Raw genomic sequence first — 25,823 nt, 5'->3', positions numbered from 1 at the left:
TCTCTGGTGCTGGGAATGCCAATCTTCTGGCTCTTAGCTGCCAGTGAGTGGCACTCCCGAGCTGTGCCCCAGCCCTCCTCTTGTGCAGCTGCCGTAGCCCAAAGTGATATAAATTTCAGATAAGCAAAGGTCAAGAGGGTGCCAATCCTCAGGAGGAAGAAGGGATCCTTGGGTCCTGAGGGGTGCAGGGCTCTGATTCAGTGCTCTATGGCCAGTTCTGGAACAGGACCCGAATCACACTCACCAGAGAGCACTCAGCATCTCATCTTCCTGGGACTAGATCCACCTGGGCCCTGAGGAGCTGGAGTCAGATGGATCCTGCAGAAGCAGGGTCCCAGGGAGGTAGGAGGTCCTGCTCAGAGTATGGCACGGGTAGGGGCAGAGTCTCACCGCAGATAGTTACGAGGGATGGTTATTTCTGGCCCTCTTAGGGTCAGTACCCTCTTGTGTCTGGGTGTGTCTGAATGCGAGCTGCATTATGAAATATGTAGGGGAAGAGGTGCTCCTCTGTCAGCCTGGCCCTGTGCTTGCAAAGGTAAATTTATCAAGCTTCTCTCCCATGCCCGTTCCCCAGAGGCAACTGCTTAGGAAGCCATATTTTCATCACATGACCCTCCCCTGACTCAAGTCCTTCCTGACACAGAGGAAACCCAAAGACCTACCTCCTCCAGGTGTCAAGACTAACAGTTTTAAACACACAGTACCTGCATTCTAAAGGAAGGGTATGTTTGTTTGTTTAGTCTTTTGCAACAAAAATATTCTAAACTTTTTAGAAAAGTTACAGAAGAACACTAATTTTTTTAAAAGATGAACAGCTCAGAAGGACAAACAAATGAAAAATGAAAGTTTCTCTCCCCTCCCCAGCTCTACTCCCCAGAAGCAATCCCATCAACAGCTTCTGTTTTTAATTCTCCTGTAATCACCATTATCCCTTTGTGTAATGTCATATATTTGTCCATTTTAGATAGCATCTCTTGTCTCCTCAATATGAATGATGGGAGATTCATCATCCCCGTTTACTTTCCACATTCCAATTTTTGTTATATGTATATTTTTCTTTCTTTTTAATTTTGAGATTTTTTTCATTTGAAGGTAAATCTTAATGCTATTAAATTTATAAATATGCTAATTTAAATGCCCAAGTATTTATCTAAAACACATATTGCAAACATACAAATATCTATTCTCTCCACATGTCAGAGTCCATTCATTTCATGGTTTGGAAATGCGGAGAATAGATTCCCTTAAACTGCAAGTCAGCAGGTGTTTCTTCACAGTTAACGTTAGCAAAATTCATTCAAAATAGTAATTAACAATGACCTTCTCCTTATTAACTCTCAACTAAACACCTTCAAAACTGTATTTTGTTAAAATTTCTGTACTAAAACGTAGAAAAACTGAACTACACAAATATTGAAAAGTTAAAAATTCCTTAATTTTTATTCCTGGGATTACTACCCAATTTACAGGGCAATATACCTCAGGTAACGCAAAGAAAAAGAAAAAGCTACAACAGATAGAAGACCTCAGAAATGTACATGTAATTGACACTACATTGCCTTCATCAATAGCTGCACTTTTTGCCAACTGTGGCTATGACAGTCCTGAACAAGAAGGGGTTCCTGTTTAAGCTGCAGGAACTTTTCTGACTACGGAGCATCGTTCCTTCTGTGGCAGATTTTTGCAGTTCCTCTAATGCACTGGGGACGACTGTCTCAAAGTAACCTGTCAGCTTTCCTGACAACACCTTGCTCGCTCTCCTGCTAAGAACTGTAGCCCTTTTCTTCTGAAAATTTTTAGAACCTTCTGCTACCATATCCATCACTTCCACCACCAGATCCATAACCACCACCATAGGGACTGCCCGAGCTTCTTCCACCAAAACTGCCCCCTTTCATGGGTGCTCAGCTTGGTTGCTGTTGTCCACTATAATTTCCAAAATCATTATAGTTCCCACGGCCACCATAGTTACCACCTCCAAAATTTCCTCCTTCATTGTAACCATCATATCCTCCACCACCACCACCATACCCACCGCCTTGGTTTCCATATCCTGGTCCACCACCACCATAGCCTCCTCTGCTACTATAACCAGGACCACCACCACAGTTGCCACCATCACCTCCAAATCCATTATATCCACCATCACCTCCTCCATATCTACCTCTGCTGCCACCACCTCCACCGTAGCCTCCTCTTCCACCAAAGTTTCCTCCACGACCCATAAAGTTGCCAGATCCACCTCCACGACCTCTTTGTGATCCAGCAGACTGCATTTCTTGTTTGGAAAGGGCCTTTTCCACTTCACAATTACGCCCATTAATAGTGATGGTATTTCTGAACAATTTTATCAACTGTATCATGATCATCAAAAGTTACAAAAGCAAATCCTCTCTTTTTTCCACTCTGCCTGTCCTCCATAACTTCTATGGTTTCCATCTTGCCATACTTGCCATACTTTTCAAAGCAGTCTCTCAAATTGTATTCTTCTGTATCTTCTTTAATACCACCAACGAAATTTTTCTTCATAGTTAGATGAGCACCAGGCTTTGCAGAATCCTCTCCAGAAACAGCTCTCTTTGGTTCCACTACACGTCCATCACCCTTGTGTGGTTGAGCACACATGGCTGCATCCACCTCTTCCACGCAAGAGTAAGTCACAAAACCAAAACCCCTGGAACGTTTTGTTTGGGGGTCTCTCATCACCACACAATCTGTAAGTGTGTCCCATTTTTCAAAACGTTCTCATAAACTATCATCTGTAGTTTCAAAGCTCAAACCACCAATAAACAGTTTTCTCAACTCCTCTTGTTCCTTTAGATCATGGCCCTCCTCCTGGCGGTGGCAGCGACAGCCGGAGTCGGGCTGGAGGCAACCGGGTGGCAGTTTTACCTCCATCCTGAGACCAGACTCATCTCTTCCAACTCGAGTTCAATACAGGATCTTGTTTATATATTTCTTTTTAGGTCTCACAGTAGTTGCCTTTACAATGTTGAGTTTCTGTTTCCAGGGTATCGATTTCAACCACCATACACTGCGTAGAGAGCTATAGATAAAGGCCAACAGATGAGTCTTTAATGATGAAAAACTTTGGGGCTCTAAGATGACAGAGTGGGGGAGGTATGTGAGGGCTGGAGCCCAGGAAAATAGCCTGAAAAAGCCCAGACTTTAGAGGAAGACTGCCAGATGTGAGTTCAAACTCAGTTTTTTGCCCTGCATTGGTTTTATAACCCTCACATTTCACAACCTCTTTGAGTCTATTTTCTCATCTGCAACATGGGGCTTTGGGGGAGGAATAAATGAGTTGATAGATGTAAACATGATGTCCAAAACAGAGTCCCTTCTTAGTAAACATCCATTCCCTTCCTTTGCCTTGTCACTCTCCCTGCCTTCCTGGTGAGGCTCCAGGCTTCAGGTCTGCCAAAGGGTGGCCCAGGGATTTCTCCACAGTGGCTTCCCTCCTGAGCCTCTTTGGAAGAGGGTGGCAATGAGTGGTAGGGAGGCCTCTAATATGCAGCCTGTAGACTCAGCTGTTGCTTTGATGACCTGTTACACATAACAGTGGCAAGCATTATTATGATAGTTCCTCCATCCTATCTTCTTGAAGAGTTTGGGAGCCCTTTCAGGAAAAGGAACCAGATCAGAAGACTCAATGAGTTTTGTTCATTAACCTAGTCACTTAATAACAAAGATTTTAGGAGCTCATCTAGCAGGCCAAGTGTTATGCTCAGTACTGGAGATTGGTGATCCAAAGAAACACAGTCCCTGCCTTCATGGAACTTAACAGTTTAGGGTAAAAATAAACAAATATTCATCAACTAATCAAATGTAAAGTTGCAACTGTATTTAGTTATCTGGAAAAGAAGGTAAAAGGTGCTATATTGAGGGTGTGACCTAGCAAGTGGTAGCATTTTGAACTGAGTTCTTAAGGATGAATAGGAGTTAACTAGGCACAGGGACCAGCAGGAATGGAAGTGGAAGAAGGCAGGGCAAATGCAAAGGCTCTGTGGCAGGAGGGAGATGTTGAGTACAAGGACTAAAAGGCCAGTGGGGCTAGAACAGAGAGAGGAGGGAGGAAATCGTGAGTCATGAGGCAGAGTGGGTAGAGGTATCTACACAGGGCTCTGTAATCCACATTAAGGAATTTTGTCTCTATCCTAAGAGTACTGGAAGTCACAACAAAATCTTATGTAATAGTGGTGGGGTAGGCTGACATGTTCAAATTTAAATTTCCAAAAGACGGAGAATCAGAGAGTGCAAAAAGCCTGAAGGAGATCAGTTAGGAGGTCACTGCTGTAGGGCTTAACTGGAGGAGGTGGTGTTGTTGGTAGTGAAAAGGGTATAAAGGGACAGATTGGAAAGCTATTTAGGGGATCCTAGTTAATAGAACTTGGTGATGGATTGGGGACACAAAATATGCAAACTTCATAGACACCTACACTGCGACACAGACAGGTTCATGCACGGAGCCTCTGTGAGCCTATTTCCTCATCTGTAAACTGGAGGTTGTGGAGATTTTGCAAGAGCATGCGGCATGACTCCTGTGAGGCTCAATGGCACACAAATGAGTTATGCCCATTATTTATGTGTAAGGCTCCTTACTGACATTCTTCCATTTTTGCATTCACACACAGCTCACTGCCCTATGAGCATCACCATGCATCAATTAGTTTGCCTGAGATAAGGGAATCATGCCCCAAGATAACGTGGAAAGAAAAAACCACAAGGACAGCAGGGCCACATCAGGGTGGGTAAACAAAGAGGGTGGCTGCCCTGGGCAGAGGTGAGGGTGTCTGCCTTGCTCCCCTGGCCTGCCCTAAATCCAGTGGGGGGTATAAAATGGGCAACAGGAAGATATCATCAGAACTATGCTCTTCTTGGGGCTCCTGGGTAGCTCAGTCAGTTAAGCAGCTGACTCGGTTTTGGCTCAGGTCACGATTTCATGGTTCCTAGGATTGAGCCCTATGTTGGGCTATGTGTTGAGAGAACGGAGAGTGCTTGGGATTCTGTCTCTCCCCCTCTCTCTGCCTCTCCCCCACACTCACTCTCCGCCTCCTCAAAATAAATAAACTTAAAAAACAAAAAGAACTAGGCTGTTTTTAAATGTCTCTTCTCTTCCTCCTCTTATTAAACATTTTTATTTATAGGGGGACCTGGCTGCTTAGTCAGTATAACACATGACTCTTGATCTCGGGGTCATGAATTCGAGTCCCATGCTGGGTGTAGAGATTACTTAACTAAAAAAATATATATATATATTATGGAAGAAAAATATGTTCATTTTAGAAAAGTTTCTAAATTCTCTTTTCTTTTTTTTAGATTTTATTTTGAAATAATCTCTACACCTAACATGGGGCTCAAACTCACAACCCTGAGATTGAGAGTCGCATGGTCCTCTGACTGAGCCAGCCAAGTGCCCCAACATTTCCAAATTTTCTAAAACATTAAAAATTCCTCACAATCCTACCACATAAAACCATGACTGCTAACTTCTGGCAAACTTTGAAAGTCTGACATTCTGGCAAACTTCTTCTAGTCTTTTTTCTGTGCATATGTAACATAGTTAAGAAAATGCTAATATACAATATATAATTATTTGGGAAACTTTAAAAACTATTATTATTATTCAAGAAATATGTTTAAAGATGACATGTTCATTGTAGAAAATTTTTAAATATAGATAAAGAAGAAAAGTATAAATGATCTGTTTGGTATGTTTATTTTTCCTTTTTCATAGAGCTTTGCTTGTTTTGGATTTCCATGAAATTAGATCATTTTGTAACATATGCAAGCCATTTTATAATTTTATATCTTTTGAATACTTATTAAGTAGTTTTGTACATATCTTTTTTTAAATCTGCAGAGTTTTTCAAAATTTGGGCCATAAAAAAAATTGTAGACGACGACTCAAAGTAAGAAATTCATTTAATATCATAATGCATACATATATAAACATGAAATGAAAATTTTCTTTTTATTATTATTATTTTTTAAATTTACATCCACGTTAGTTAACATATAATGTAATAATGATTTCAGGAATAGAATTTAGTGATTCATCACTTACAAATAACACTCAATGCTCATCCCCACAAGTGTCCTCCTTAATGCTACTTGCCTATTTAGCCCATCTCCCCACTCACAACCCCTCCAGCAATCCTCTGTTCGTTCTCTGTATTTAAGAGTCTCTTATGGTTTGTCCCCCTCCCTGTTTTTATATTATTGCTTCCCTTCCCTTTATGTTCATCTGTTTTGTGTCTTAAGTTCCACATGAGTGGAGTCATATGATATTTGTCTTTCTCTGACTGATTTATTTCACTTAGCGTAATACCCACTAGTTCCATCCACATAGTTGTAAATGGCAAAATTTCATTCTTTTTGATTGCCGAGTAATACTCCCTTGTATATATATGCCACATCTTCTTTATCCATTCATCCATCAATGGACATTTGGGCTCTTTCCATACTTTGGCTACCACTGATTGTGCTGCTATAAACATTGGGGTGCATGTGCCCCATCAAAACAGCATTCCTGTATCCTTTGGATAAGTACCTAGTAGTGCAATTGCTGGGTCATAGGGTAGTTTTATTTTAAATTTTTGAGGAACTGCCATACTGTTTTCCAGAGTGGCTGCACCAGTTTGCATTTCCACCAACGATGCAAAAGAGATCCTCTTTCTCCACATCCTCGCCAACATCTGTTGTTGCCTGAGTTGTTCATGTTAGCCATTCTGACAGGTGTAAGGTGGTATCTCCTTGTGGTTCTGATTTGTATTTCCCTGATGGTGAGCGATGTTGAGCATTTTTTCATGTGTCTGTTAGCCATCTGGATGTCTTCTTTGGAGAAGTGTCTATTCATGTCTTCTGCCCATTTCTTCACTGGACGATTTGTTTTTAGGGTGTTGAGTTTGATAAGTTCTTGATAGATTTTGGATACTAACCCTTTATCTGATATTTCATGTGCAAATATCTTCTCCCATTCTGTAGGTTGTCTTTTAGTTTTGTTGATTGTTTCCTTCACTGTGAAGAAGATTTTTATGTTGATTAGGTCCCAATAGTTCATTTTTGCTTTTGTTTCCCTTCCCTCTGGAGACATGTCAAGTAAGAAGTTGCTGCAGCTGAGGTCAGGGAGGTTGTTGCCTGTTTTCTCCTCTAGGATTTTTGATGGCTTCCTGTCTTCGGTTTAGGTCTTTTGTCCATTTTGAGTTTATTTTTGTGTATGTTGTAAGAAAGTGGTCCAGGTTCATTCTTCTGCAGGTCACTGTCCAGTTTTCCCAACACCATTTGCTGAAGAGACTGTCTTTTTTCCATTGGATATTCTTTCCTGCTTTGTCAAAGATTAGTTGGCCATACATTTGTGGGTCCATTTCTGGGTTTTCTATTCTGTTCTATTGAACTATGTGTCTGTTTTTGTGCCAGTACAATACTGTCTTGATGATTACAGCTTTGTAATAGAGCTTGAAGTTCGGAATTATGATGCCTCCAGCTTTGGTTTTCTTTTTCAGGATTGCTTTGACTATTCACGGTCTTTTCCAGTTCCATGCAAATTTTAGGATTCTTTGTTCTAGCTCTGTGAAGAATTCTGGTGTTATTTTGATAGGGATTGCTGAAATGAAAATTTTCTTATGAAGAGAAACTTACCTTTATTTTGATATTTTTAACTCTATTTCATTTTCTTTTTTCTTTTTTTTTTTTTAATTTTTTTTTCAACGTTTATTTATTTTTGGGACAGAGAGAGACAGAGCATGAACGGGGGAGGGTCAGAGGGAGAGGGAGCCACAGAATCTGAAACAGGCTCCAGGCTCTGAGCTGTCAGCACAGAGCCCGACGCGGGGCTCGAACTCACGGACCGTGAGATCATGACCTGAGCTGAAGTCGGACGCTCAACCGACTGAGCCACCCAGGCACCCCAAAACATTAAGTATTTATTATATCACTGTTTCAGCAGGTGGGTTGGCTGGCTCCTCTGGGTAAGGGATTCTCAGAAGGCTGCAAGTCAGGTACTGGCAAGGGCTGTTGCTCAGAGACATTAATCCCTTGCCACAAGGACCTCTCTAGAGGACTCCTCGCCACATGGCAGCTACTTTCCACTAGAGCCAGGGCATGAGAGGAAGGTGGTAGGTAAGCAAGATAGAAGTCACAGTCTTTTTGTACCCTAATCTAGGAAGTGACATGCCATGACTTTTGCTGTTTTCTATTCATCAGAAGTCAGTTACTAGGCCCAGCCACCCTCAAGGGGAAAAGATGACACAGGGCATGAATACCAGAAGGGCTAGACAACTGGTGGCAATTTAGAAGTCACCTATGGGGTGCCTGGGTGGCTCAGTCGGTTAAGCGGCCGACTTCGGCCCAGGTCATGATCTCGCGGTCTGTGGGTTTGAGCCCCGTGTTGGGCTCTGTGCTGACAGCTCAGAGCCTGGAGCCTGCTTTGGATTCTGTATCTACCTCTCTCTGACCCTCCCCCGTTCATGCTTTGTCTCTCTCTGTCTCAAAAATAAATAAACGTTAAAAAAAAAAAAAAAAAAAAAAGAAGTCACCTACCACACTGGAATACCGTGTGGGCATTTTTGCATTAGTATAATTCTTTTTAAATGCCCCTTTAAGAGGCGCCTGGGTGGCTCAGTCGGTTAAGCATCTGGTTCCGGCTCAGGTCATGATCTCACAGTTCGTGAGTTCGAGCCCCGCATCAGGCTCTGTGCTGACAGCTCAGAGCCTGGAGCCTGCTTTGGATTCTGTGTCTACCTCTCTCTCTGCACACCCACCCCACCAGCTTGTGCTCTGTCTCTATCTCTCAGAAATGAATAAACATTAAAAAAAATTAAAATGCCTCTTTAAGGCTGTAGTAATATCCAAGAAGATCTGTCTCCCTTAAATAAAGATTGAACCAATCACAGTGGCCTCACCCTGAAAAGTATTGCATTACTTTCCCCAAAATTCCTTACCAAAAATTATTGGTTCTACATTATCAAGAGAATTCATGGGCTTTGACTTAGATAATTAAAATGGAAATTTATTTCTAAAATTTATTGTTTATTCGTTCCTGGGTCTCGTCACCAAAAAATAAAATAAATGAAATGAAATGAAATGAAATGAAATGAAATGAAATGAAATGAAATAAAATGTATTGTTTATGATCACTAAATAATTAAAACTAAAATTTAATCTGTAAATATATTATCCTTCCATTTCAGTTATTATTGCCACACAACAAACCACCCCAAAATACAAAGACGTAAAACAAATACAGCCATTTATTTACTCCCAGTTCTGCATCTTGGGCAGGGCTTGGCAGGTGCAGCCAGTCTCTGAGGGGCAGCTGGACTGAGGTTAAGGATAGAAGATGGCTTCACACAGCTACTCACCTGGGGTGGCTTCAAGATAGCTATACTCCTCTCTCTCTTCCTTCATGGTCTCACATCCTCCAGGGGATTGCTCTCTTCAGGTAGCCTCTCGCTCCTGCAGGGGAGTCAAGCTTCTTTGTGTCACAACTGGTTCTAAGAGGGAAAAATGCAAGCCATGTGGCTACAGCCCGGAAGTCACAGGGTACCACTTCTGCATGTCCTGTTGGTCAAAGCAAGTTACAGATTCAAAGGGAAGGGAACACAGATGCCACCTCTTGGTGGGAGGAGCAGTGTGCATATACGGGAAGGTGAAGTAGGGTCTACCACCTTTGCTGGCCATCATTGTAGACAACCCACCACACCTACTGATAGAAACCACCAGATCATCATCTGAGACAAGGTAGTCAGCGTTCCTTTTCTAGCAGTGGTGTTAAGGACTGAATATTCTCACCAAAGCACCCAATCCTAAGAGTAATCGTTGGTATCGGTGATATGGCACATAAGAATGAAGTCAGTAGCATAAACCCAGGCCTACTCTTCTCCAAGCTCACAGAGGGAGGGTGAGCCACATGGTCTAACAAAAGAGCTAACTTACCCAGACAGCTCCTCTTGGGCCTGCAATAAACAATTAGAAAACCATATCATCTGGAAATGCTTTGCAGGAAGGCATGGCAGAATCATGGAAAGGGCACAAGGTTGGCAGTCAGGAGACCTTAAGTCTGCATGTGGCCCTCTGCTACACATTAGCTCTGTGTCTCTGAACAAATCAAGGACAAGTCTCTGAGCTCAGTTTCCTATATGTAAGGGGAACACCCTTAGCTAAGCCCCTCAACAGGTTTAACACTCTTTGCTTCTCTACAAAGTGTACTTTATGAATCCATCCAGGGGACAGCTGGCTCTGTGCACACTGCCAGAGAGGCTATGGCGGGGGGGGGGGGGTCACTAAGGGTCTAAACAGGTAAAGGGCAGATGAAGGCAAGGCTGGAGGAGGCAACCTCACGCAGCGTGCAAGGTGGCCTGGAGTTCATCTGGAAGCTGGCACAGAGCTCAGAGCAAGGACAGCAATGGCAGTAGACAGAAGGGATAGGTGTGACCCAATACCAGAGAGACTGTCAGTACCCAGGAGCCAGCTAGATGTTTGCAGGGAAAGCCCAAGGAAAGGCAGAGGGCAAAGGTAACTCCAAAGTGGCAGGGACAATGAGACCAGGAGAGAAAGGGGAGAGAAGAGCAATTTGGCGCTAAATATGACGATTGTGGAGACTGTCAGGGTATATTTCTGGTCTTCATTGTAGAAACTCACTAAAGGGAACTTGGAAGATAACTTAAAAACTAGAAAGAAGAAAACGTTACCCCATATTCCCGCCATTCAAATGCCATTGCTTTCACCACTTGGGTGGACTATCTTAGTCTTTTTTCCTCTCATGTGTAGTTTTTCTTCTCAGTATGTAGGAAGCAGTATAAAGTAGTAGGAAAAGTGTAGTTTTTGACGGCAGAGAGACTTGGAATAAAATTCTAGCTCTGTTACTTTTGAGCACTCATGGTATCAAATGTTTTGTCTGCAGTAACTCATTGAATCTTCATAATAACCTCTGAGGCCCCACTTCATACACAAGGAGACCAAGGCACAGACAGGCTAAATAACTTGCCAAAGGCCACACAGATAGTAAGTGGCAGGTGAGAGTTGAACCCAGAAGCCTGAGTCTAAAGTCCACATACTCAAGCCCTATCCAGCCCTGCCTCCCCCTCTTCACTGTGAGCTCAAGGGAGTTAGTGAACTTCTCTGCAAACTGGAAACTATTCTCAGAGTAGCTGTGAGCATTAGCAATTATGTCAAGTTGTGCCAGCATCTTAACTAAAGGGGGCTGCCCACCACTTGAAAATGAGTTTTGATTTCTGGCAAGCTAAATCTGTGGGCAGGGTGGAAGGTCCAGCTGAAGTCAGAGTTGCAAGTGTAGTAAAGCCCAGGGTTTAGGTGCTAAAGCAATGCAATTGGTCTGTCTAGACTCTGATCCTCCCTCTGCTACCTGCTACATTACCTGTCTGAGCCTGTCTGTTCACCTGTAAAATGAGGATAAAAATAGTACCTACTTTCTTGGTTTGTTTTCAGTATATAGGGCAACGTGTGGGAAGTACTTAAAAACAGCATTCGGGCATTGACAGTGCTTGATAAATACAGGTTTTTGTAATGGTGTAGATGGATGTAATGATAAATCTATGGTTATGTCACGTCACTATAAGGTCATAGTCTCCTGTGTTAGGATTCTTGTATGTATAAGGTATTGGGGGAGGCAGAAATCTGCTCACAACAAAACCCTTTCTCCCCAGTAACTGCACAATCTTTTGCTGCATTCTCATCATAACGTCATTGTCCTGTGTCCACCAGTGTGTGAGGGGCAATGAGAAAAAAAGCAGAAAATCCAGAGGAGGGGGACAGACCCCAGATTCCCACCCCTAACACTCATAATGTAGGCAGTTGAGGAGTGTGGCAGGGCATCCAGGAAAATGATCAAAGGGTGGCTACAGGACCTAGTAGGTAAAGCTGCTCTAGATGAGAAATTAGGAAGAACGTTCTCACTGGGCGGGATTTCTTAGATCATCATGAAAAGGTGTGGAATCTCTTTTTGGGGAGAGCATTAACAAGGCCAATCTTGCTCTGTAAGAATGGTCTTTAAGAGGAGTTCTTCACTCATGGTTTCAAGGAACCCACAGATCTGTGAAGGTCATTATCTCAATTACTTTGGGGAGCTGGAGCTTCTAGCTTCCAAGGATGGCATTCTACTGGAAGAGGACGACCAGCTCTTGACCAGGAGCACCCTCTTAGTGGGAGAGAAGAGGGAACCTGTACTCCAGGGAAGGAGGCGGCAGACCAATGAGAGCTAACAGGGACTCAGCTCTGACAGAGACCTGAATGTAAACCTCAGTACAAGGAAGGGCCTCAAACAAAATGGAACCACTGCAGGTCTAGCAGGGAAACCTGGAAGGAGGAAATCGCCTCAACTGCTCACTCTGGCAGAAAGGTAGGGCTTCCGGAGCTGGCAAGGGCGGTGACGCGGGAGCAGGCATCCGGGATTCCAGTTACCAAAGGTGCAGCCCCACAGCTTCTGGGATCTCTTCCCGCCACGGGATGAAAATGATTTCCCGAGGGCTGACGACGGCGGCAAGATCGTTTGCCGTTGGCGTCGGGCTTTGCCCCATTTCTCCTCCCCCAGCTCCTTCTCAAGCGCCTCAGGCCAGGAGCTGGGAATGCTGGCCCCGACCGGAAAGGGAGGCGGGAGTGCTGGACCCCCGAATGGACGACTCTGCTGCGGCGTCCAGGCCAGAGAACCGGCTGCACTTCTGGGGTGCGGGGCCCTGCCGTGAGGCTGGCCTCGGCGGAGCCCACGTAGAGCAGCGTCGAGGGGCGCCGCCCGGGGCCGGGACCCAGAGACGGTGCCGGGAGCAGTCCGCGGGGAAGGGGTCCGGAGACATGGGGTGGCGGTGGCGGCGCGCGGCGGGGCAGGGCGGGCAGGTGGCGGCGCAACGGCAGTAGGCGGGGCCGGCGGCGCTGGGGTTAATGTCCGCCCCGCCCCGGCCGCACTGACTCAGTTTCACCAGAAACCCGGGGAGGAAGTGGCCGAGCCTCAGCGCACCCGGCACCGGGGCGGAAGCGGGGGCCCGAGCCGCGCAGGAAGCCGGGACCGGAACCTCGGCAGGGGCAGCCCCACCCCACTCACCTGCGCAGGTAACCCGGGCCCCGGAGCGCGAGGCGGGGACGGAGCGGGCTCGGAGCATGTGTGGCCCTTTGTTCTGCGCTGCTGCGTGTGCCCGGGTACGTGAGCTCCTTAGCCGTCCATCTGGGGGTCCGAGAACGGCCGGGTCACCAGAGTGGGAGTGGGAGGGCTGGGCCAGCGTACCCTTCCTCACTCCCGGGGCCGGAGGTGCTCCCCAGCCCTCTTCTCGACTTCCTCCTGGCCTGCCCGCCTCCCTGGAAGTCTCCGGCTGATCCGGTGTGTCTCCTCCTCCGTCTCCTCCCCTCTTTCAGGTCTCAAGCACCGTCGGAGCCCAGAGGGCCGCACAGTGAAGGTGACCCCCGTGGGGAGGAGGGCAACGGCCCCGGGAAGGATGATGGCCCGTGCCCGCCTCTCCCAGGCCAGCGTCCCAGCAGTCACCGTGTGGCTCCTGTGCGCCCTCGATCTCTTGGGCACCGAGGCCGGGCCGCCGCCCGCGCCCCCCGGCCTGCCCGCGGGAGGCGCCTGCCTGGACCGCTTTACCGCCGGGGTGCCTGCCTTCGTGCTCGACACCGAGGCCTCGGTCGGCAACGGGGCCACCTTCCTGGGCTCCCCGACCGTGCGCCGCGGCTGGGACTGCGTGCGCGCCTGCTGCACCACCCAGAACTGCAACCTGGCGCTGGTGGAGCTGCAGCCCGACGGCGGGGAGGACGCCATTGCCGCTTGCTTCCTAATGAACTGCCTCTACGAGCAGAACTTCGTGTGCAAGTTCGCACCCAGGGAGGGCTTCATCAACTACCTCACGCGGGAGGTTTACCGCTCCTACCGCGAGCTTCGGACCCAGGGCTTTGGAGGTAAGTACGAGGGGACCCGGTTGGATGGATGTGGGGAGACTCAGAAAAGGGACTGGTAATGGAGTCCTGGGGGAAGCGAACATCAGAAAGGAGTGAGGAGGACAGTCCCATTCAGCCCTGACTCCTCCTTAGAAGTGGGCAGTATAAACAGTAAACACAGGACAGGCTACTAGAGTGGGGAGGGGTGACATCCTAAAATCCAGACTCTGGCTCCCTAATTCAGGATGTTGAGTGGGCTGGTGCTCTGGGATGTGTGTTTGGGAGAGAGGAGGCAGCTCCTCCGGATTCCCGGATTCCCGATTGCTGGCCCTCATATGCTAAGTCAGGGAGTGAGTCGTCTGGAGGCCACCTGGTGACTAGCTAGACACCCCTGGCCAAGCACTGTGCTAGGTGCCTTGAGGCCCTGTCAAGTGAGCCCGGGGAAGGATAGTCTGCTTCTCTGCTGCTGGGCTTGGGACTGGTTAGCACCTCTCTGCACCCCCTCTTCCCACCTATTGGCCTTTTGGTGGTATGGGGACAACTCCAAGACCCCAGATGCTAAAGAACAAGCCCAGTCTGAGGTTGACCCAAAAGAGGAAGGGGTGGTGTTGTGGGCACAGTAGCCAGAGGCTCTGGGTGGGGGTGAGCAGGGTTGCTGAGTGAGTCAGCCCACTGGTATGTATACCTGGTAGGGGAGGGATGTCAGCTGTCCAGGCAGGTGTGTGTGTACGCGGGTGAGCCAGGCAGGGCTCTCCCAGCTTAGGATGTGATAGCCAGGCTACAAGGTCTGCTCACCTTGTTTACTTCCAGGGATAAGGGCAAAGTGGGGGCTCCTCCTCCTCCTTGCTGGGACTGAGCAGTCAGCTGGGGTTGGGGCCCCTCCAGAGACCTTCGTTCCCCATTTTCTCTGTCTGATGTTCTGGCCAGGTGGGGCTCCAGGGCAGGGATGGGTCACAACTGATAACCTCTGTTAGCACTTTATAGTTTACTGATTGCTGTGCCACTTAGACTCTGACTTAGGCCTCATGATAACCACTTCTGAAAAGGGTGCTATTAGTTGTCATCCCACTTTTTAGATTAGGAAACCGACTCCCATGTTAAATAATTTGCCCAGCATTGAGGAGGGCACCTGTTGGGATGAGCACTGGGTGTTGTATGGAAACCAATTTGACAATAAATTAATAATAATAATAATAATAATAATAATAATTTGCCCAGCATAGCACTGCCCATAAATCGGAGACGTGGGACTCAATCCAGGCAGGATCTCCAAAAGTCCTATGCTGGTTTTCACACAAGGCCACGTTTTTGGTAGAAACCTAGCACTCTGACCCATGATAGCCCAGCAGATAATAGAACCAGAGACTGGGAGCTCAGGGGCCAGGACTGGGCTGGTACTCAATCTGGGGGTGGTCTCAGTTCTGGAAAGAGGAAAAAGGACTTTCCAGCTTTTTCCTGGGCCAAACTCTCTCTCACGTTAGGGACCCACTCTTCTCCCCACCCTTCTTCCAGTAGCTCTCTTGGGTCTCTGAGGAGAGGTGGGATGGGGATTCTGGGTGGGGGAGGGAGGAGAGTAGGCACCATCTCTGGGGCAGGCTGGGCCACCTGAGTCCCACTGGGCCAGGGCCTGAGCCTGTTCCACAAGGAAGTAGCAGAGAGTGTAGGTGGTGATGACTCTAATTGACCTGAGCTTCTTGTGCCTTCCTGATCTGACAGAGAGTCCATGGGAGTTCTGCTCCAGGGCCAGCACCTGAAACTCTGGGGTCTGGTCGGGGAGATGAGGTGGATGGGGCCACAGGGTCTTGCGACCAGCCTTCCTCATTTGGAAATGCCCCTACCCTGGCTGGCTTGTTTGGCACAACACAGGGTGGAGTGGGGATTTCCTGGGTTATTTAGGGAGCTGGGTAGGGCGTGAACTGAGTGCGAGCTCCAGGCCATTTTAAGGGTGCTGCAGTGCTTTGGGGGTTGGGGGGAGCTGTTTGGTATCAAGGAGTCTGTTCTCAGCTGAGCCTGGCTAGAGGTTGGAGATGGGAAAGAGCAGGATAAAGTCATCTTGGAGGCTAGGGTGGACCAAGGCAGGCAAGGTGGGCACCTAGGTGTTCAGGGCATTTAAACCTTTGATTCATTTGATTCATTCATTGGGTATAGAAATCAGGGTGGGTTGGCTTGTTCCCCTTTCCCTGTTTGTGGCCAATCTAGTCTAGATTCTTGTGGCCTCCCGAATACCCTGCTCCTTCCTTCTCTCCCCTTACTTGCCCTCCCCCTCTTTCTGTTGGAAGAGTGGCTTAGGAGGTGGAGTCTGTTTCCTGGCGATGTCCTGAGGCCTGGCAACTGGGGAAGGGCTTCCTTTATTGCCACTCTGGCCCTTTGCTCTCTTGAGGGTGGGAAGTAGGGAGTGGTAGGGTGGGGCATCTGCCCCTTGCTCCTGGGGCCTGGGGCTGGGTGGATGTTGCTGGTTTGGCCCAAGGTGCATCACTCTGCTGTCCACTTCCACCCTGGGGGCTGGTGGGGCTAGCCTATCTGCCAGGTAGGTAGACTCCCAAGTAGTCTTGTCTTCGGCTGATTACTTTCTGAAAAATGCAAGGAGAGAGGCATGGGCGCCCCCCAGTTCACTGCCCCCATGGCTTTGTCTCTCAGAGGTCACCTCAGGACCTGCCCCTATTGGACCCTCTACTGAATGCCAGCCAAGCCCCCTGGGTACAGTTCGTCCCAGACAGGCACTTTTCTTTCCTGCTCTTCTGGTTTTATTTCCTCTCAACCCCTGCAACCTAGGTCCTCCTTTTCTCGTCCTTCTAGGCCTCTGCACCTGCATCTGACATGTTTGTGGACGCTCTCTCCTCCCATCCCTTTGCTGTCACTGTGTGTCCTGGTCTTCGCCCCGTTGGGTCTCCCCTCCCCTCTGCGAGTCCCCCAGTGGCTCGCTTTCTCTGCCTCATCAAAGAGGAATCTCTGTGACTCAGCCTCCTACCAGCTGCTCTTATCTCTTACCTTCTCTTCTTCCTTTCAACTCACTTACGCTTGACATAACCTTCTGTAGAGCCTCAGTGGAGGACAGTTTGGCAATGTCCATCAAAACTGTAAATGGGGGCGCCTGGCTGGCTCAGTCGGATCATGCAACTCTTGATATCGGTGTTGAGTTCAGGCTCCACATTGGGTGAAGAGATTACTTAAATAAATAAACAAACAAACAAACAAATAAATAAATAAATAAATACTAAAAAAAAAAATACAAACTTGTAAATGCACATAATCCTCAACACAGTTCCACTTGTAGGAATTCATCTTGTGGCTATACTTATATGTGTGTAAACCCACTTACCAGCCAGTTACTCGTTGTAGCATTGTTTATAATAGCAAAGAATTGGAAACAATCTCAATGTCTGTCAACACATCCTATAATTGTATGTGGCAGTGCTGTTTTAATAATAACAGTAATAATAATAATAATAATAATAATAATAATAAGCCCTGAGGCAATATGGTTTGGTTTTTAGTAGGGAAGGAAGAAGAAAAGAAAGAATCTAAGTCAAGAGGAGACTGGTGTACTGGTTAAATAAGTTGTAAGTTATGATGCATTCACATGAGTACTGTGCAGCCAAGAAAGGGGGAAACTCCATGTTGCTATGGAAGGATTTCCAAAATGCATTGTGAGAAAAACAGGAAGAAGAACTTGCATTCTTATAAATTCAGTACTGTCTCTTGATAGTCACACACGCACATATAAAATAGAATGGTTGCCTCTAGTGAGAGGACCCTGGGAGGTTAAGGGGAAAAGGTTAAGAAAGGACAAGACTTAATACTACTCTTTTGTACTTGTTTCGGGGGTGGGGCGGGGGGGCAGTAGTAAGGTTTTTGGTTTTATTTATTTTTAACTTTTTTTTTTCTTTTTTTAATTTTCAGAGAGAGATAGAGAGTGGGGAGGGGCAGAGAGAGAGAGGGAGACAGAGAATCCCAAGCAGGCTCCACGCCATCAGCATGGAGCCCAATGTGGAGCTCAAACTCATGAGCCATGAGATCATGGCCTGAGCTGAGGTCAGACACTTAACCAGTTGAGCCACCTAGGTGCCTCAAGATTTTATTTAAAGAAAAAATTAAAAATAAATAAAAATTAAAAAAATAAAGAAAAAAAAATTTTAATGTCTATTTATTTTTGAGAGAGACAGAGTATGAGCAGGAGAGGGGCAGAGAGAGGGAGACACAGAATGGGAAGCAGGCTCCAGGCTCCGAGCTGTCAGCACAGAGCCCGACACGGGGCTTGAACTCACGGAACGCGGGATCATGACCTGAGCCGAAGTCGGCTGCTTAACCGACTGAGCCACCCAGGTGCCCCTCAAGATTTTATTTTTTAAGTAATCTCTACACCCAACCAAACTTACAACCCCAAAATCAAGTCTCATGCTCCACCAACTGAGCCGTACAGGTGCCCCAACTCTTTTGTACTTTTTGAATTTTATATAATATATATGTATTACCTAAGTCAAAAACAACCCTAAGATAATGAAAAGCAATCAAAATCACTCCTCTAAGTAGGTGAGTGGACTGCAGCATGGTGTTTTATAAAGACCATGAGCTATGGAGTCAGATAGACCAGAGTTCAGATCCCTGCTCTGCTGTTCAGAAAATGAGTGACCCTGGGCAGGTTATTTAACCTCTCTAATGTCAATTTTTTCATCTGGAGAGGGGCAAGAATGCAGCTGTGGTAGGATGGTCAGGAAGGTAGGTGATGGAGATTCGTGGTCAGTAAACTTTCTGTAAAGGCTCAAATAGGAAATATTTTACACTTTGTGGCCCCTACAGTCTCTGTTCCAGCTGCTCAGCTCTCCTGTTGTAAGGTGAAAGCAGCTGTCAACAACATGTAAATGAGTAGATGAAGCTGTGTTCCAATTTATGAACACAAAAATTTGAATTTTAGGTACTTTGCTGTGTCACAAAATAAACTATTGGCAGCTTTGTTAATAAAGACAACCCCATACCTGTCTCCAGCTCTGGCCTGTCAGAAGTCCCCGTACGCACTTCCTCTGCCTGCTGGTTGCTTCCTCGGTGGTCTTCCCTGCTCAAGTTCGACTTCTCTATAATTGAACTCTAAGGTTCCCTCTAGATCTGGTTTCCCTTTTCTCTGTGCCTACTCTTCTCAGTTCCCAATGCCTGTCAGACATGGAAAGCTTCTCACATCCTCCCTTCCATTCCTTTAGCTACCCCTTTAATTCAGACGACTCCCTTCACATATTCTGAACTGTGGCTCTGATCCACTCACCGGCCTCCTCTCTCCTCAGACGTTATTCCAAACAGAGGGATAGATAGCTGCTGCCCTGTGCTCAGGAGTGCCCCTGCTGCCTGGGCCCTTGGCCCCTCCCTGTAGACTCCTGAACCTCGATCATACATCTAGGAGGTCAATGTCTGGTGCAGCTGTGGTCTCTAGAACTCTGTGCCACTGCTCATGGCCATGTCTGTCCCCTTCCTATACCACTCGTTGTTAAATATTTAAATATATTTCTGCTGTGTCCACATGCTCTGGCCCTGCATTGAGGGCCCTTTATGGTCTGTCTCACCCAGGCTGGTCTCTTCAGTGTCTGCCAGACTGGCCTTGCAAATTCCCAACTCCTTGCTTTGGCTCATGTTTCCTGCTGTTATCAACAACACCGCACACTTCTCTACAACCAACCAAATAAAAACAAAAACAAAAGAATTAAAAAATCCTTTCTCGCAGTGCCTGGGTGGCTCAGTCAGTTAAGTATCTGACTTCAGCTAAGGTCATGATCTCGTGGTTCATGAGTTCGAGCCCTGCGTCAGGCTCTCTGCTGTCAGCACAGAGCCTGCTTCGGATCCTCTGTCCCCCCTTCCCCCCCCCTCACTGCTCACCCTATCTCTGTCTCTCTCAAAACTAAATAAACATTAAAAAAATAATAAAATTGGGGCACCTGGGTGGCTCAGTCAGTTAAGCATCTGACTTCGGCTCAGGTCATGATCTCACAGTTCATGAGTTCGAGCCCCATGTTGGGCTGTCCACTCTCAGCGCAGAGCCTGCTTCAGATCCTCTGCCTCACTCTCTTTCTCAAAAATAAACTTTTAAAATAATAATAATAATAAAATTATATATAAAAAATTATATATAAAAAATAATATTAAAATTTTTAAAAAGGTTAAAAAAAAAAAGTCCTTTCTCCCTTCTCAAGAAAGCCTTCCCTCTTCCTCTGACTTGCTGTGACCTCTCCCTTCTCTGTATGCCCACTTCCTCGTCTTGTACACGCAACACATATTGCTTCATCTTGTTGGGTCTCTTCTCCCAAGTTGCTTCCTGGTGTTGGGTCTTATCTGCCTGGAATCCCCTCCAACGCAGTGTGTAATTTCCTATGGCTGCTGAAACAAATTACTACAAACTGGGTGATTCAAAACAACAGAAATTTACTGTCTTACAGTTCTGGAGGCCAAAAGTCCAAAATTCAGGTGTTGCCAGGGCCATACTCCCTCTGAAGACCCTCAGGGAGAATCCTTCCTTGCCCTTTCCAGCTCCTGGTGGCGCCAGGCAGTCCTTGGCTCGTGGCTACATCACACTCCAGTTTCTGCCTGTCTTCACTTGGCCTTCCTTCTTTCTGTTTTCTCCTCTTCTGTCTTTTATAAAGACAATATATCATTGGATGGGGCCTACCCACCTAATCCAGAATGATCTCATATGAAGATGCTTAGCTTCATTACTTCTGCTAACACTCTTTTTCCAGTTAAGGTCACATGCAAAATTTCTGGAGATTAGACACAACCCTATTTTCTGGGTCTACCCATTCAACCTACCACAGACAGGAATTCTGCTTTGTGCTTACTTCTTTCCAGTCCCTAACTTGGGACCGGAGGAAGCCTCAGGCACAGGCATTGTCAGGTTGAGGGAGGGTGTGATTCCCTCAAGACCCCTTATAATGGGAGGCAGAGTCTGTGTGAGGTGGCAGAGGCACCCTCCTCCTGTGGCTACATACTCTAGGACACCAAGTCTTGCCACGTTGCTGCCCAAGGACTCTGTGCTTACGGTTCTACCAGGATGGGCTTCTCAGCAGCAATCCAGAAGAGCAGAATGAGGGGTAATAGTGCTAATTACACATTTACTTATTTGGCTTTTCAAAAATATTGTTACTTTAATTTTTTAAAGCAATTAGCACAAGTACTTGCGTATTATAGAAAATGGGGGAGGGGACACCTGGGTGGCTCAGCCAGTTAAGTGTCTGACTCTTGATCTCAGCATTCTGAGTTCAAGCCCCATGTTGGGCTCTGCACTGGGTATGAAGCCTACTTAAAATAAAATTAAATAGGGGCACCAGGGTGGCTCAGTCAGTTAAGAGTCCGACTCTTGATTTCGACTCAGGTCATGAGCCCGAGTCATGGTTCATGGGATGAAGCCCCACTTCAGGCTCTTGCACTGACAGCAAGGAGTCTGCTTGGGATGCTCTCTGCCCCTCCCCCATGCGTGTGCATGCACTCTCACTGTCTCTCCAAATAAGTAAACTTAAATAAATAAAAAGAAAATGAGAATAAGCTCCTCTCCTATATATATTTTTCCCCTAAATGGGATCAAATGATACATGCTGTTCAGTACTTTTCTTCAAAAGTAGGTTTTACAACATTAAAGATATCTTCAGTGTAACAAAGACTATCTAAATAGAGAGCAAGATGATGATTTAGTTGTGAGCTCTTGCCTGTACCCCATGCAGGCTGCTGAGTCCTAGGTTGGTTTAGGTGTGGCCCGTATTGCTCCCCACTTCGGGAGAGCTCTGGCCCATTCAGTGAGAATTGATCTTACCTTACCTTCCCCTTCAGGGTCCCGGATCCCCAAGACCTGGGCAGGCATAGACTTGAAGGTGCAGCCCCAGGAACCGCTGGTGCTGAAGGGTGTGGAGAACACAGATTGGTCCCTACTGCAGGGTGACACAGATGTCAGAATAGAGGTGAGACACGAGGCTGGCTCCCTGACCCCCACCTCAGCTCTCCAGGGTTCCCTTTCCAGGACCATTGGCCAGCCTGAGGTTCCAGGTGGATAGAAGGGGTGGATAGAAGCTGAGGATACATTTAATACCAAGTTCCTCTGCTCTCCCTATGGAGGTGGGGGTGTGGCTGGGAGGACTGGGACAGCTGAGGGACATCGGGGGGTCCCAGCCTGATGGCTACTCCTGTGTATAGAAGAATGAGGCGGACCAGGTGAAGCTGTGGGGACTCAAGGAAGGCACCTACCTGTTCCAGCTGACAGTGGCCAACTCAGACCAGCCAGAGAGCACGGCCAATGTCACAGTTACTGTGTTGTCTGCCAAGCAGACAGAAGGTAAGGGAGGGGACAGGGAGGCAGTACCTGGAGCCGGCCCCCTCTGATGATGGGGCCCCACAGGGCCCCCTCACAAGCTTTCCTCCCCTCCCCCAGAATATTGCCTTGCATCCAACAAGGTGGGCCGCTGCCGCGGTTCCTTCCCCCGCTGGTACTACGACCCCACGGAACAGATTTGCAAGAGTTTCATTTATGGAGGTTGCTTGGGCAATAAGAACAACTACCTTCGGGAAGAAGAGTGCAAGCTAGCCTGCCGGGATGTGCAAGGTGGGCCTTTACCAGGTAGCTTGGGGACCCTGACTTTCCCCCAGGGTATGTGGTCTCTCCATTGTCAGGACAGTGGGCTTGGGAGTCCTGCATTCCCAGCCCCCACCCCCCTACCCCCAAACAGCTCATCTCTGCTGGGACCTGGCCCTGACTCCTCTCACTTGTCTGTTTTCTCTCTCCCAGGCCCCTCAATGGACAGGCACCGTCCAGGTGGGCTTTGCTCCTTTCTCTCTTCCCCTCACCCCTGCCAGGTCATGTCTTTGCCCCTGTCTGAGCTCCTTTGCTCAACCCATTCCTGCCCTCATAGGATATGGAAGGACCACAGGCACCCCACCCACTGCAACCCAGCACCCTATCAGGAACTCCCCAGTTTGTGTGTAGGAGGGTTCGGGTGGGGGGTGCTAGAAGGGGAGCAGGGGACATGTCATAATGCTCTGCCGGGGTAGAGAAGGCCAGGTAGATGATGGATTCTGGTACTTGGTGACCTCTGCTGGAGCCTGACCTCACCCTCAACACCATCCCACCCCACCCAGTGTGCTCTGGCACCTGTCACCCCACCGAGTTCCGCTGCAGCAATGGCTGCTGCATCGACCGCTTCCTGGAGTGTGACGACACTCCCGACTGCCCCGACGCCTCTGATGAGGCCACCTGTGAAAAATGTGAGGCCTGGGAGAGGGAAGGGCGGTGGGCAACGGAGGGGGAGGTCCTGGCCATTCATCCTGCACCCCCGCAAGACCCTTGTTTGGCCTGGGCCTCTGATCTTTCATCTTTGCAGACACCAGTGGCTTCGAGGAGCTCCAGAACATCCATTTCCCCAGTGACAAAGGTGAGGTCCTCCTCAGGCACCCTGGGTCAGGAGAGAGGCTGGCACTGCCATCCTTATTCACTCCTCCAGGATGCCAAAGGGGCCTGCTGTGTGTGCCAGGTTGCGGGTAGAAACCTGGCGGGCTCCTAGGCTCTCTTCGGCCTCATGCTTCCCATGCATCGGTCCTCCTCTTACCACCATGCCCGCATATCACTGAGGTGTTATTTACTTACCACTTTTCCTATAAATCAAATACATTTCTACCTTAATGTGTTAAAGGAAGTTTCACATCAGTAGCGTACATGGGAAGCCACTGTTACGTGCTACAGATTGATATTAACTATTACCATAACTATAATAAAACGACATTAATTAATTTCCACTAGACATTTGCCTGCCAGGGTCAGACCCTGAGCCTTCTTTGTTAAAGAGATAGACCATCCAGGGGCGCCTGGGTGGCGCAGTCGGTTAAGCGTCCGACTTCAGCCAGGTCACGATCTCACAGTCCGTGAGTTCGAGCCCCGCGTCGGGCTCTGGGCTGATGGCTCGGAGCCTGGAGCCTGTTTCCGATTCTGTGTCTCCCTCTCTCTCTGCCCCTCCCCCGTTCATGCTCTGTCTCTCTCTGTCCCCAAAATAAATAAAAACGTTGAAAAAAAAATTTTTTTTAAAAGATAGACCATCCAGTGCTAGAGAGAAAACCGAGATCTTGACACAATTGGAAAAGCTGAAAGAAAATTGAAAAAAAACGGTTACATGAGTCCATGTGGGGTATTTCTGTGCCTGAGACTGTTGTCCAGGATATGTGTGTTTCTGGGGCCCCGGAGGCCCTCACTGACTCTCAGCCTTCCTCAGCATGAGGTTGGTCAGGAGGTGGAGCCTGGTGGATGGTGGCAGGGTGGCCCCCCATGGACTCACTCATCCTTTGGCCCATTCCTTACCCCCCAGGGCACTGCGTGGACCTGCCAGACACAGGCCTCTGCCTGGAGAACATCCCACGCTGGTACTACAACCCCTTAAGTGAACGCTGTGCCCGCTTCACCTATGGTGGTTGTTATGGCAACAAGAACAATTTTGAGGAGGAGCAGCAATGTCTCGAGTCCTGTCGTGGCATCTCCAGTGAGCTGGGCAGTGGGGAGGGGAAAGGCTGAGCTAGAGCACTCAGAGCATCAGCAGAGTGCTGCAATGGGGGTGGGGGAGGATGGCAGTGGGCCGTCTGGGGCACCGAGGAGCAACTGAGTCTCAGAGCCTTTAGTACTGATTTGTCTCTCTCCTCATTATTTTGTAGAGAAGGATGTTTTTGATCTGCAGCGGGACAACCCCATTCCTAATGTAGGTAAGCCCCGTCTGCCCTCTCACCAATGAGTAGGTATCATCTCAAGGATCAACTCCATGTGATCGCCCAAACCTGTGTTCAGAAGGATCCTGAGGCTGGCTCAAGGGACCGAGAGCTACAGTCAGTAGTGATACCTGCCATGGGCAGAGGAGGGAGGCACCGGAAAGCGCGTGTCCTATGGTTGCCGTCAGAGTCCCAGGCCTTTCCTTGAGCTCCTAATGGAGCCCAGCTGCTCGTACGCTGGAGGTCTTTCCACACCTGGCATCCGTTTGACTTGGTCCCCTCTGCACAGAGTGGGAGGTTGGGCATCAGAGCTGAGCAGGCCCCGGGAGCTCCTCCATTAGGCCTCTTTTTCCCCCCAGGCTCCGTGGAGGTGGCCATTGCAGTACTCCTGGCCACCTGCATCGTGGTGGTGGTCACCATACTGGGTTACTGCTTCTTCAAGAACCAGAGAAAGGGCTTCCACAGACACCGCCACCACCACCACCACTGCCACCCCCAACCCCCTACCCCTGCCAGCTCCACAGTCTCGACCACAGAGGACACGGAGCACCTGGTCTATAACCACACAACCCGGCCCCTCTGAGCCTGGGGCTACCTTGGCCTTTCACTCTAGAACTCTCGCAGACGCTTTCCAGCTCTCACCTGGCCCTGCTTCCTTTTTGCCAAGATGGAAGCCTGAGCTGGGGAAGACTTTGGGGCCAGACCGCTCTAGCCTGTTTCCCAGGCCCACTCCTGAGGCCAGGCTCCAGCCCCTCTGGGATATGTCTCAGCTAAGCTTAGGCCTCTGGTTCCTGAGAAAGCTCCAGGGCCTGGGAGGAGCAGAAAACCTTTGAACCCAGAGTCCCACACACAGATGGACCTGTCTGCCTGGGATCTCAAAGAAGTTGGAGTTTTGTTTCCTGTTCAGAGCTGCAATGTCAGAAGCTGGAGGTCCCAGCCCTGCCCTTCAGACCTGGCCCTGCCACTATGCACAGTTAAGGCCTAGGGGGGTAGGACCTCCCTGTATATTTTGTGCTGTATAGAGTTCCTTTTTGTTTATTTAATGCCATGGGGATGGGTGAGAGGAGTGGGAAGGGGCTGCCTCTCCCCTGCCCCCAAGAGTGCACCCTGCAGAGCCTGATGCTCTGTATCCTCCCCACATGCCCCAGGGCTCTCAGGCATCACACCCCACCCATCCCCCTGCCCTCCACAGGCCCCAGTCCACCCACAGTGTAATAAAATAGTTGGTTCTGTGA

At 48.1% G+C, this 25,823-nt stretch overlaps 2 protein-coding genes and 1 pseudogene across 3 annotated transcripts in view; 1 reads left to right on the top strand and 2 right to left on the bottom strand.

The window, feature by feature from the left end:
• The window catches only part of PPP1R14D (protein phosphatase 1 regulatory inhibitor subunit 14D), a 25,311-nt gene extending 12,599 nt beyond the window's left edge, over positions 1–12,712 (bottom strand). For both annotated transcript variants that reach the window (XM_023255485.2, XM_023255484.2), the window contains exons 1-2: positions 12,347–12,712; positions 9,363–9,494 (exon numbers count right to left, since the gene is read on the bottom strand). The gene's annotated coding sequence lies outside the window, so the exon portion shown is untranslated. The remainder of the gene's footprint in view (positions 1–9,362; positions 9,495–12,346) is intronic.
• Positions 1,753–4,960, bottom strand: LOC101087487 (annotated as a pseudogene).
• SPINT1 (serine peptidase inhibitor, Kunitz type 1) lies at positions 12,030–25,823 on the top strand. The gene is made up of 13 exons (XM_023256169.2): positions 12,030–12,182; positions 12,551–12,656; positions 12,703–13,149; positions 13,363–13,902; positions 21,682–21,809; positions 22,042–22,180; positions 22,277–22,447; positions 22,631–22,657; positions 22,981–23,106; positions 23,223–23,273; positions 24,198–24,368; positions 24,538–24,585; positions 24,948–25,823. The coding sequence occupies exons 1-13, from the start codon at positions 12,030–12,032 to the stop codon at positions 25,169–25,171; spliced, it is 2,331 nt and encodes a 776-aa protein (XP_023111937.2). The 3' UTR covers positions 25,172–25,823.

The sequence above is a fragment of the Felis catus genome, chromosome B3 (genome assembly GCF_018350175.1).
Source record: "Felis catus isolate Fca126 chromosome B3, F.catus_Fca126_mat1.0, whole genome shotgun sequence".
Taxonomy (NCBI): domain Eukaryota; kingdom Metazoa; phylum Chordata; class Mammalia; order Carnivora; family Felidae; genus Felis; species Felis catus.
This window is presented reverse-complemented; position numbering and strand designations above follow the sequence as displayed.